This window comes from Melospiza melodia, chromosome 6 (genome assembly GCF_035770615.1).
Source record: "Melospiza melodia melodia isolate bMelMel2 chromosome 6, bMelMel2.pri, whole genome shotgun sequence".
Classification (NCBI taxonomy): domain Eukaryota; kingdom Metazoa; phylum Chordata; class Aves; order Passeriformes; family Passerellidae; genus Melospiza; species Melospiza melodia.
Window position 1 is genome coordinate 8,791,204 of NC_086199.1, and position 13,281 is coordinate 8,804,484.

Genomic DNA, 13,281 nt, shown 5'->3' on the forward strand with positions numbered 1-13,281 from the left:
CTGAGCACAGCCCTTGGTCTGCTGTTCTACAACAGCTGACTTCAGCCACTCAGGGGTCCCCAATCAGATGGGGGTCATCTCAGGGGAGCAGACATGTATTACTGCAACACGATATTCCCCTCCATAAATGCAGAAAGGGGTCACCAAAGGAACCAATTTATGCCACCCTGTTTTCCAAGGAAGTTTCAGCTGTGTTCAAGAAAGCCTGGGGCAAAAAGAGTCAAAACAACATGCAAAATCTGACCCACAGTCTTCATCCAACCTCTCAGCATCTCTTTAAGAGCACATCAGGAACAAGGCAAACTGTTATGCATATTGCACTTCTGTGAAATTTCATGCTTTTGTGGAGAAGAGAGGAATTTTCTTAGTTTTGTTTACGTTAAGCCAGCAAACATCACAGGAACTGGCAGCAGGAGTTCCTAGGGGCCTGTCTCCAAGGAAACTCAACTTAAAGTAACTAAAATCACACCTTATTTATTTTGATGCAGACTTGCCAAAGGTCACTCTTACTTGAGAACTGAGGTGTGGTTTATTTCAACATCAGTCACATTTAACATAAACTGCTCTTGTGTGCAGTGCCAGCAGCAACTCAGCGGCTGACGGTGCTCAGAGAGGAGCAGGCTCCCTCAATCCCACTTCCCAAGAGGAGACTAACCAGTTTCCATGCTGGCAACAGCTGAGAGCCCAGGGACAGTCACTTCAGCCCAGCAGGCCAGTGGTTTCTAAGGAGTGACCTGCTGAATCACAGAAAGTGATTTAAGAAGCCTGAGTCAACACATTACGGAGCTGCCCATGGGTGCAGAGCTCCCAGCCATCTGCAACTTCACTGGAAAGATTTTAGGCATCTATAAATTGAAAGACTGCAATTAAGTTCACTGAGTCACTAACATAAGAGGACTTCTAGCCTAAATGCACACGTGCACCAAATACTGAGTCTTGCTTAATGATCAGCCATGACCTCTACAACCAAAGGCAAGACTGGTCCGTCAGGAGTAGACAAACAGAGAGGTCCAAAAAAAAAAAAAAAAAAACCAGAATTTCCAATAAAGTGTTAATAAGAAACCTCAATTACTTATATCCAGATGTCAAAAGCAAAAAATAACCAGTACATCCTTGCAGTTAATCTGTTTCACCAGAAAAGCACTTGTGATAGGGAGAGCAGCAGTCCTGAGCTATGGGTGAGAGATGCAAACAACCAAACCAGAGCTGGAGCAGCTCAGGGGAGGTTGAGAAGGGGAAAAAAAGGAAGGGAGGTATCATTCTCTTAAGCAGTGGTGATCTTCAAGCAAGAAACAAGGCTACACTCCAAGAGGCTGGACATGAAGGAAGCACATAGCATTCTCACCATGTCCCAACACTGGACCTGTTATCAAATGAAAACAACTCTCAGGAAAACACGTGTGCTTTTCTGATTAGGAATATTTACACTTCTCTGCAGGGAAAACATGGGCACTGATTGGTTACTACGCTCAGCCCTCATCCAGGGCTGGAATTTCCAGACATTCAAATCACTTCCTAATATAAGGTTGTGTTGCTTTTCTGTCATACTACCTACCATGCATCATGTTTTAAATACCTAGCAGACAAAATGCACACACAGCATATAACTGAGGATGGAGGTACTTTGTATTTAGCTCTTCCTTCTTCCATGATCATGTTAAGCAGATGGTACAAAACACAGGAATGGTACCTGGGGGTCTGCCAGCCCCACAGTGGTACCAACACCTTGGATCATCAGTTTCCAATCAGCCATAAAAGCAGGCAGCTCACTTGTGATTCTCAAAACTGCACACATCATCAAATCAGCAAAATCAGCTTCAAAAGCTTGCAGGAATCTCCACAGAGGCACAAATCACACTGTGGCTACGTGTGCTGCACACACCTTACAGCTTTGTGTTTGGGGAAGGGTCTGATGCAGAGAACAGGGATCTCAGGATGAAAGCATGAGCTGCAGAGATGCCAAGCAAAATCCACAAGGCACAAAGACCTGCTCAGGAAGGCAGGAGGAGAAATAGAGCCAGACAGCCTGTGCTTCCCCACAGGGCCAGGGAGCAGACTCAGCTCAGCTGTCTGTGCAGATACAGATGCTGCTTTTTTCTCAGGAGAATTACCATGGGTGAAAACCTACCGGTTGGGGTTGAGATTTGAACCTCAGCCCTGCCAGTGCCGCGAGGCATCGTGGCACTGGAGATAAAATAAACAAACATGAGCAGTTTCCCTGTTCCTCACTGCAGTCTGCTGTGCACTTCTGGCACAAAGTAACTGCAGCGTTCTGGTGGCAGCATGCAATAAAACAGTTGCTCAAATACTTTCCATAGTGAACAGGTTACATTTCTGCCAGTACTGTGCTCTGCACAAGTGTCCCAGTAAGGAAATATAAACCTCTGCTGGTGTCCCACTTTAGAATGGAGACAGACAAAACCAAATTAAAAAAAAAAACAAAAAAAAACAAAAAAAAAAAACAAAACAAAGCCCCAAAACAAACAAAAAACATAACAACAACTACAAAAAAAAAAAAAAAAAACAAAAAAAAAAACTCAACAAAACAACAACAAAAATCAGTTTCCAGGCACACTGGCCTGAAATGTGAATTTTGCTCCTCAAAAGTAAACATATGCTGGATAACATTTAATGACAGATGTGAACACCTCTTTCAGGAGGGGTGTTGGGTCACAGATGGGTCCTTCTCTTTCACCACAAAGCATTTGACAGCGTTGTGTGCGCTGGCCCCTCCAGTACTTTTCCAGAATATCAGTGAATGCTCCATCCTGCCCCAGGCTGGTTGCAAGTGTGTCACCCCTGTGGCAGCCTGATGGCTCCCAGGGGCAGGTGCTGCCAGCTTCTAATGACTCTGCCTAAGCAGACAAATCTCTTCAGCAAGTGCAGCCACCTCATCCTGGGGCTGGACTCTCTTTACAGCTCCCAGGCTGCAGAGGCTCCTGCCCTCAGCTCTGCTGCAGCCAAAATCATGGGCTTTGCAGATCTGTGGCTGAACCAGGGCTGAGAATTCAAGCAAAAAATAAGGCACTGAACAAAGAGAGAAATCCCCCAGGAAAATGAAACTGTAATCCCCACAGCTTGGCAAAGGGATTTGGAGGCTGGCACGGTTCCCATAAAAACTTAACCCGTTATTTTGGGATAAAATGGGTTTTTGCTCGCTGGTTCCCCATCCCCAAAGTGAAGTGGTTCAGGTGACCCAGGGTCAGATCCTGACCACAGGCAGGGAGCATGCTGCCCACAGATGCCCTGGCTTTTCCTTTGTTTTACATGGCCACCCAGGAGGAATGGAAAAGCATCATTTTAGGTGGGACATAAGCCTGAATTTTTATAGTGCAGCTGAGCTGCCACTGCCTGGATCAGGATCTCATGCAAGGAAGATACATCTCCCTTTTTTCCCTGCCCACTCCAGAGTGGGACAAACCCTCTCTTGGCAGTCCAGGCTTCCAGCACCTTGCCAGCTGCATGAAGCCCTCTGAACCCTAATAACCTCCTGCCTTCAGTGCCACCATCACCTCTCTCCCTACCCTGCCTCCAGCAATGAACTCCCCTCCCAGGTCTGCCAGTCTTGATATGCCTCCAGCCTCCTACACCCAAGTGCCACCAGGCATCATAACCTCCTCCCATCAACTGCACATTAACAGAACACAATGGGACAAGGAAGAGCCAAAACAACAACTCTAGGCCTGGAAATACAGGATGTGCATCCTTCCTCCCACAGCTGCTGTCCCAGAGCCTGGAAACACTACCTGTCAAAAAGCAGCACCTTCCCAAGGCTAGATCCATTCCCTTCTGAAAGACACTTACTTCCTTTGTAACACCTAATGAATTACTCTTGGCAATTCCCAACACCCAGGGACTAACTTAGGTGCTTGTTCACACCCTCTAGATAACTACAGCAAAACAGCACAGGTAGGGCATCTCCCCATCCCAACTACAGCCTCCCACTTCCACCCTACACTGCGATGGGGAAGGAGGTCCAGACACAAAAACCAGCAGAGAATCCTCATGGTTTCTTCTGGGAGCTCCCAGTGCTGGAAATACATGAGCAATAGAGGGATATAACTTCTGTACTGTGGTGAATCCACCTAGAAGGATCAGGAAAAAGATCATCTACCAAGTTCTCACCATCTGCTTCTTCCCAGCATAACGCTGTAGACAACCACACCTATTCACCCTTGTTTATGTATGCACTTCCTAAACTACACAGGAGAGACATGGTATTATCAAGTATGGCCCAGGGAAGGCAGGATACATCAGGTCAATGAAACCTTAATTTGACCAGATGTCACACACAGGCAGGGCTCATCTTTGCACTCTGTTATTTGTGGAGCACGCCATGCACCCTGCATACCAGACACAGAACAGATCCTGCGGGGAAAAATACCCGGGAACGGCACAATAACAGATTGCATCTTCATGCCTGTGTACACAGGGGCAGAGCAGGATTACACAGCCAGCCTTCACACTAGTGTGTTGTAACTGCTCTGCAGTTATAAACACTTGACTTAGCAGCCATAAGAACGCTCCTTCAGTGCCTAGAATGCTTGTAATTCCCTGGCTTTTTGACAAAGATGGAAACGCAGAATTGTTACTTTTGTGTGATTCACCACAATGAGCTTGTGTGTCCAGCTCACAAGGCCCTACACCTGAACTGACTAATTGGTATCATAAGCAGCACTGGTCCCATCTGGAGCATTGACAGATGCTTGGCTAGGAGCTTTCACAGCTCTCTTCTGACACCAGAATAATAAATAGCAAGTCTTGACCCATCTCAGGCCTAAGGGCGATGCTGCTCAGCAGCCACATCCTGTAATGCCCGTTTTGCCCACACTGAGAGGCTTCTGCCCTATGTGCACCACCCTCTCCACTTCTCCAGGCCCTGCTGCTCCTCCTCTCACTCTGCACAAACAGAATCCTCACTTGTACTTGTTGTACTTCTTCACTTGGCCAAATCCTCATCACTTGGTGAAGCTCCGTAGACTAGAAATCCAATCACTAGATGCAAAGATCTGACCTGTGGCTTCCTGAAACACAGGTAAAGAGGTTGAGCAAGCTTTGTGGAAGTATCACTGCACTCTTGGCTTGTTCTTGCCCTTTCCTCGACAGCTGCTTTGACCACTGAGCCAGGATGCCAGGTTAGGTGTACCCTGATCTAATCTGGCACAGCCTTGTGAATACCTGCACCCAGTTACTCTTTACCCACCTGTGACACTTCTCCACTTCATCCCCTTGCCAATCTCACTCCCAGATGAAATTACTTAAGGCAATGCTATCAAATAAGTCCCTGCTGGCCACATTCAAACTCCAGATTTTATTCAAAGGTTTGGAACTTGGTCAAAGCCGCTCGATGTGGGCAAAAAAACAACAAACCCACCACCTCCAACCTAGTCATTCACTCTTGAAAATCTTCACTGACCCAGCTCTACTACAATGCCAGAACTTCAAAGAACAGGCTACATATTCTTTTAAATAATTGACCTGAAGAAAACAGCATTTTTCTCAGAGTTGCTCACAGCAAAGACCAAAGAAGGGAGATAAATTATTGCATCCAGAACACACTGCATAAAACAGATGCCTGGAAAATAAACTCTCATCCCAAACAGCTACAAAGTTTAGCAGAGTTATAAGCAATTGCAAACAGTGTCTCCTGATAGGAAATGTCAGGCTGTCTCAAAAGGCATATAGAATAAAGGCACAAAACAGAAAGCACCATGCTGCCTGCACCTACTCCTGCTATAACTCACACTCATGTACAAACTCACATGCCCAGAGCATCACTCTAGAGGGAGGGAAATAATCAGGGGAGCACTGGTTAAACATTTCTATTTCCCAAATTTTCCAGTAAACATCACTCTCAAACAAAACCAGGGAAATCATGACACTGCTTTCCATTCTGTAAATATTTACATTTAGCAAAAATGCAAAAAAATGTTTTGTTTAGGAGCAGCGGGGAATGTTTTAATGGTTAAGTGACATTTTTGAGTTAGCAAAATGTTTGTCCCCTGAGTACCCATCACATTAAGCAAGTTATCAAAGCTGATAAAAATGGCAGCTTCATTTTCCAAAAGAAGGATGTTGGAGGAGGGGAAAATTATTTTCTTTAGGATGGTCTCAAAATTATTTTTTGATTAAAAAAAAAAAATAGCAGATCTTTTTAGAACATTACTTCCTACCACCCCTAAGTTTCACATTAAAAACCCACAGCAGTGCAAGTTAGTGAAGGTCCAGATTTCCACACTCCTGCAGTTTGCTGACTGTTACCTGAAGGAAGCAGCAAGGCTGTTGAAGAAATCAAGCATTTTTCTCAGAAAAAGGGCAGAACTGAGCTCTTGGCTCTGGTAGCAACACTGCATGCCAAGCTACAGCTCCACTTCATGGCATTTTCACCCATGCATTAACATTCAAACCCAATGTAAATCTCGCATTTACTTGTGCTAGAAGCTTTAGAGAGCTGCAAAAACATTTAAAATATTTCTAATCCTCTTAGTAGGTATAGAAGATATCAAGGTAGATTATGTTTCCCCACTATCAGACCTACTTTAAGATTACAGACTTTGGGTTTCTTCACCTCTTTGTTAATCAGAAAGCAAATCCACTACTTGTATTAAGAAATAAGAAAACCAGACAAAACTAAAGCTTAATTGCTTGGTGACAAATCCATCCTTTTTTGCTGTTTTAGAGATCTGATACCTTGAGACAGTACATTCCAAGAAAATATCAATATACAAGACACCTCTAAAACAGTGAATTGAGAAAGGAAAGACTGCAGATCTCCAGGACAAGAATTATCTCTGTGTTGTGTGTTTGAGCACCATGCTACACGTGGTCTCAACAGGGAACCACAAACCATATCACTATGAAATCAATGAGCAGTAACAGCCTTAGAGATGAAAAAACACTGACCAGGTCACCCAGTCACTGCCAGTCTGTCCCCAGCTGTGCACTTTAAAGGATTAAATGCCAGTATCTTGAAATATATATGGAAAATAACCATGCAGTGAATATACAGTTTCAGGGTCAGTACCACAGAAATACTACAGGGTGCAAACAACTGCCACAAGAGCTCTGTCCATCTGCTCTGATAACTGCCCTTCCTTCTTAAGCTTCCCCCAAGACAAATGATTGTGCCAGTCTGCACAATCATTTTGTGACATGGACAGTCACAGTAGGGAAAAAGTCTATTTTTAGATCTCATCCTCCATCTGCTCACATACAATTCTGCTTGGATATGAAGTCTCTCTGCTCAGTTTCTTTTCTGCACTCAGTCTTACTACAAACATCTCATTTGGAGCCCCAGGTAGCTCTGGAAAACATCTTCATAAACAAATGGCTGGGAAAAGAATGTGCTGTGCTGTTCAAAACAAGACCTTACATGTGAGCCTAGAAAAAGCTTTATTACTGGAGATAGCAGACCAGTATGTATATAAAGGGTCACATGTAGCTCACCCCAAGAACACAAGCTGCTGGCTTTTATAGACAATCCAGAGCCTTCACTCTGGTGAAACAATGGAAACCTCTTTTAATACCACCACCACCTATGAACCCCCAGATACAACCATTTCACAGATATTCCTGGCTCCCCCAAGAATCTCAATTCATTTACCTTGTAGAAAAGTGCATGGCACAGGAAGAGCCTCACAAGGCTGGGTACTCCACAAGCAACACTGACAAGCCAGCTCAGGCTTGCAAAGAAGCATGAAATAGTCTGGTTGGTATGGAGTGGCTCACAATCCATGACATCCAGTTAACCCCACAAGCAACCAGAGAAACAAGCTGTGCATTTTAAGCAGAACAGGTATTTGGGTACTTCTATTTTAGAGTGCACATGGCTGTCAGAGTACTGAAAGCTGACAGTAAGAAAAATGCACAACAACCCTCAAGTTTCTTCATAAGATATTAAGATGGGCAGCCTAAAAACTCGGACCATTTCTGGAAACCAGGGCCACTGTGTGTTTTCTCCCTCCAAGTCATGAGAGAAGATGCCAATCAGGTTCCTGAGCAGCCAAACGCAGATGTACAGCAAATATCAGGACATTTTAAATGTCTCACCTTTACATGCCTCAGCAGCCAGACATGTAGAAACATGAAATAAGAGATAGTGTGATTCATGGGAGAACCCAAACAAATGATGTGCTGTGGAACCGGAGTCCCAGCTCTGCCACTGCAGCACAGCTGTGCACTCACTGCCAGCATGCAGAGCAGGACAAACACTGCAAGCTCTCCTCTTGTGGACACTGACACTTTACCACAGCCAGACAGCACCTTGTCCTTCAACCACACCTTGTACAAGAACTTCTACCTCTCTAAACAGGCCTCCTACTGACATATTATACAAAATCCCTGCAGCAACTACAAACACAGCCTCCTACATCAGCACAGCATTTAGGGCATACCTGTGATCAGGTCAGCAGTGGAAATTATGAGGAGGGAGTCTCCATTGTGCAGGCAGCTTCCTAATTTTGCCACCTTCACAAAGGGGCAAAAGGGGGACAGGCAGGTGCAATAGAACATTTTTTGTGCACTTAAGTACTCATGGCATGGGTTTAGCAGAATCACTAATTTAATTCTGAGCTTCTACAAATTCCTGAGCTAAACTGCTCCTGTCAAAAGCTCTTTGCAAGATTGCAGCCCCACTCGTCTGGAGTGACATCTACTACATTATGCTGTCAAACACCAGACCACAGTCAACACTTCAGACATGCTGGATCAGGTCCAGCACAGACACATGCTGGTATGGAAAGTACTAACAGAAGCTGAAAGTTTGCCCAAGTAACACAATTACTTTGGGAAGAGGTCACCAGCCTACTAAAACATCAGTGTTTTCTACTATGATAAAAACACCTGAGAAATACCAGCATAAATAATTTAATCAAACTTAAAGGGAAAAACAGGTAAACAAAAAACCCTGCCTGCATTCAAATCACATGTAAACAGCACATGTGTTAAAAGCTAAAAAAAGCCAGCAGCATAATCACAGATCAGGACAGAATGGAATGTCTTTGTTTATTGCTTCTAGTAGCATCAAGACAGTTAATCTATTTGATTAATCTCCCACCACTACAGATCCTATCCATCTGATGACATGGCAATTTGAAAACCTCACTTGTGCTGTCACAAACATGAAGTCTTCACGGGGAACACAGACTCAGGATAAAAAGAGGAGGTTCCTTTTAAAAGGTGTCACTTGAAAGCATCAAATATCTCTACAGATCCCCAGCATTACGTACACATCTACTGCATCTTCAGAAGAAATAATTACAAAAAAAATAAAGCCATGTTACCTGGAGCATCAGTTCACAGTCATCTCTCCCAACAAATATCATCTCCCGAGGGAGCCGATGGCGAATGCCAGTGCTGCTCACCAAGAACCACGAAGTCACGCTCATTTTGGCGCTTGGCACTTAACCTTTATACATCCTAAACACAAAAAAACCCACAAGACACAGTTAGCTATTAATGAAGTGTGCAAGTGTGAGTGTGTATCTGCCATTCCCAAGTTTCCCTCTACCATGGGACCCAACTCTGCCTCATGCACTTGTGCTCCTATCTTAAATCTCTGGTGACAACAAGCAGTTGTGAAGCATCTGCCAGGACCTGCTGCCCATGTGTAGGAGCTCTGCAGCCCTGGAAATACTCCCATGGCAAAGCAAGACTAAGGATCTGCAGAAAGGATTGTTTAAAAACTTGAAGCATCCAGCTTGAATCCAATGAATGAAATTATGAAATATGGTGGAGGGGAAAAAAGAGAAAACAACAAAGATCTCCTTTCCAGAACATTTCCTCACCACTACCACAGTGCTACACAGCCTGAGCCTCCCCCATCACCAGAGACGTGGACCAGCACATCAGTGAGGCGACATAACGTGGCTCCTCTAACCTTTCTCAGCGCATTCCCAGGAGCGCTTACACCAGCGCTAGGAGGGAGGAGACCAACCTCCCCATTGCTCATCCCACTTCCACACTGATGTAAGTTGGGAGCCACAAATCCTTCCTTCCTTCCTCCCCCGCTGCACGGCCGCTCCACACACCGACCCGCTCTGCGGGCCCAGGTCGGGGAGCCCAGGCTGCGGTGGGTTCCCAGCGGGGCTCGGTGCGGAGGGGCGGCATTGCCGAGCGGCGGGCGGCACTCACCGGCCGCTCTCCCGGCCACACCTGTTTGTTGTCGCTGCTCCTGCGGCCTCCCCGCCTGCCTCTCCCACACCATCCCATTTTCCCCTGCCTGGCTGAAGGAAGGAGCATTCACAGCACACGCCAGGCTCTCGCCTTCCCCTCACCCACCTCCCGGGCTCCCAGCTGCATTCCTAAGCGCACCGGGGGAAGGAGATCTCCATTTTCCCCGGGCTGCGCGGCGCTGCCCGGCCCGACCGCCGCCTCAGCAGCCTCGGGCGCTCAGGTGGGGATGGGTGCCCTCCGCGGGGACCGGGCACAGCCCGCACGGCCCCCGCCGCCTCCCCGCCGCTCCGGGAGCCGCCGCTCCGCGCTGCCGCGCCCGTGTCACGACACACGAGCGGCCCCACACACCGCGGCCCCGACAAAGCGCCCGGGAAGGGCAGCCGGGAGCCGCCGGCACAGCCCTTTGTGTGCCGGCCCCGCGGCCCCCCGGCCCCTGCCCGCCCGCCCGTCCGTCCTACCTGCTGCGGCCCTCGGCGCGGCGGCAGCCGGGCACCGCGCCCCGCCAGCCGGCTCTGCCTGCCCCGCGGGCCGCTCCCGGCGCCCGCCCCGCTCCGCCCCCGCGCCGCAGGTTCCCGACGTCAGGAGGCGGCTCCAGCCCTGCCGGGCCTGGCCGAGGGAGGCGGCGGTGCCGCCGCGGGTCCCGCGCGCGGCCCGAGGGGCACCTGGGCTGGCCTGGCTTTGGGTCGTGTCATCGCTGCAGGGACACAACCGTGGCTTGGGTGGGGTTGGAAGGGGCCGTAAAGGTCATTTACCTTAAAGGTCATCTGCCTTAAAGGTCATTACCTTGCCACCGTGAGTGGGGATGCCAACCACCAGACCAGGTTGCTCAAAGGCGTATCCAGCCTGGCATTGAACATCTCCAGGGATGGGGCATCCACAGCTTCTCCAGGAAGCCTGTGCCAGTGCCGTGCCCTGGTTCAGGGCTCTCGGAGGGGCTCAGTGAATGCCAGCAGAGCCTCTGGCACCTCGCTGAGCAGGGCAGCCATCCTTGACCTGGGAAGGTCCAACATGCAGGCTTGGTGCCATGGGACTGGAGATGCTGCCTCTGTGAGACACTGGGACCAGACCCAACACCAGCCCAAGGGAGATCCAGCGCCAGCCTCTTCTCCCACACAAGTCCCAGCACCAGCTGCTTCTCCAGCCCAAACCCCAGCCCAGCCTCTCCAGCCACCCAAGTGAGCCTCAGCACCGTCTCTCTCACTCTCCAGCAGGCTGCAGGTTGGCATCCATCTCCACATACCCTCCTAACTCTTGCAGGGCAGTACCTAAATGCAGTGGGCAGGACTGAGGTAATCTTGAGCATCTAACCATGGAATAAGAGCTCGAAATGGGTGCTGGGAAAGGACACACCATTTTACGAGTTCTTTTCAGTTGTAGGTAACTAGAAAATTGTGAAGAACAGTAAGTGCAGCGAGTGATGATAACTTTTTCTCCCATTGTGAGGAGCCCTGCATATCATGGCAAAGCTTTCTCAAGAGAGCCCCAGCTGCTGCAGATGTCAGTGGAGCTGCAAAGAGCAGAGGCTGAACACTGGTTCTCTGCCTCCAGCTGACACAGGCTGCTAAAGGAAGACTATAGGAACACACCAAGTTCATAGTGATGTTTCCCCAGGCTGATATTCCAGCTGGAAAGACAGCTTTGCTTTTGTATTCTTTACAGTTGAGTTTGAGAATTGTTTGTCAGTCACCTGCAAAAACTTTTCTTGGTCTGTTCAGTGTTGTGTACATTGGAATTTTGGCTCAGGATGTAATCTCAATAAAGTCTGATGGCATGGAAACCACAGTTCTGGCACACCACTTGCAGGGGTGGCCCTTTAGCCACATCACTTTGTGGGCTCACTCCTGATTTATGCTTTTGCTGCAAGGCTGAGGACCAGGAAGGGCAAAGTGAACTGCAGCAGGAGGGAAGGAAAACAGCATTTCTTCCTTTCCCTCCTCTTTCTGAGAGTAGGACTTTGTTATTATTTAATTAATGGTATTATTGCCTTCCTTAAATCAACATTTGACTTCTTTCTTGGCAGATACGTCATGCCCCAGAGTGATTTCAGGGTATCATTATCTTCAAAGTCTTGGAAGCTGGCTGAGCTGCAGCATCTGTGTTTTATTGAAGTGCTCTTGGTCTCTGCTTGGAGCAGAGCACCACACCCTTGCAGCATGCCATGTCCCTCAGACACCAGGCAGGAGGATGGAGGGAGCAGCTGCCACTGCCAGGGCCCTTTGAAGGCTTTTATGCTGAGTGCTGACATGAAGTAATAGAAATCCTTTATAAATAAAAATGGGTTTCTGCCCTATTTTGCCAGCTCATCCCATCATTGAATGATGTTTTATTATTGATTTAACTGACCTGTAGCTTAAGTTTTTATATATATTATTCACTTGTTTCTGAACTACGTCTCTTTACTGGAGAGGCTGCTCTATGAACTGATCTGTAGAGCATCTCTAAACTCCTCAAAGGAAGTAGGATAATTTACTTCTTTATACAAGCCTGCCATCTAGGCAAATCTTTGTTATAAGTTGCTATAAAAAGGTTCGTGTTTGCTTTAGTCTCTTTTTAAGCCCAGTTTTACCATGCATTTGTCCATGTGTATTTATTTGAGCAGTCAGTCAGAACTTCAGTGTTTATAGGGAAGGAAAAAAGTCCCTGTTCCCACCACATGTCCTCTGACCTGGCTGAAGATAAAGTTTGGGCCAATACCCTGGGCCTGGCTGAATGCTGCATTGCAGCCTCTTTATTTTACTCCAGTGATCTAAAAGGAATAAAAAAGATAATTAGTGATGTCTTTCCTTGTCCTCTCTCCTCACCCCTCCAAAAAGAGTGTGTGGGCAGCATATCCTGGTGCTACACTGTCATCTTTAAATCACACTCAGAGCATGTGTCCATGGGGAAAACAAGCTGTTGCACTGCTGTACTTTGAGTTTTACATTTTTTTTCATATTGAAACAAGCCCTTTTGGCAGGCAGTGAGGCCCTTGGGCTGCTCAACCCCCCAGGCTAGCCAAACACACAACTGTCTTGGAAAATAGAACCCCATAAAAATGACATAAAAGCACTTCTTCCTGCTGGGAGGAGGAAAGGCCAGGGAAAGACCTCACAAAGTTGGGTGTAGCAG

At 47.3% G+C, this 13,281-nt stretch overlaps 1 protein-coding gene across 7 annotated transcripts in view; it reads right to left on the reverse strand.

Annotated features, from left to right (window-relative positions):
• Positions 1-10,703, reverse strand: part of CEP170B (centrosomal protein 170B) — a 58,553-nt gene extending 47,850 nt beyond the window's left edge. For all 7 annotated transcript variants that reach the window (XM_063159822.1, XM_063159821.1, XM_063159818.1 and 4 more), the window contains exons 1-2: positions 10,632-10,703; positions 9,282-9,417 (exon numbers count right to left, since the gene is read on the reverse strand). In XM_063159822.1, the coding sequence (XP_063015892.1) occupies positions 9,282-9,386 (105 nt within the window). In that variant the 5' untranslated portion in view covers positions 9,387-9,417; positions 10,632-10,703. The remainder of the gene's footprint in view (positions 1-9,281; positions 9,418-10,631) is intronic.
• Positions 10,704-13,281: the final 2,578 nt, after the last annotated feature.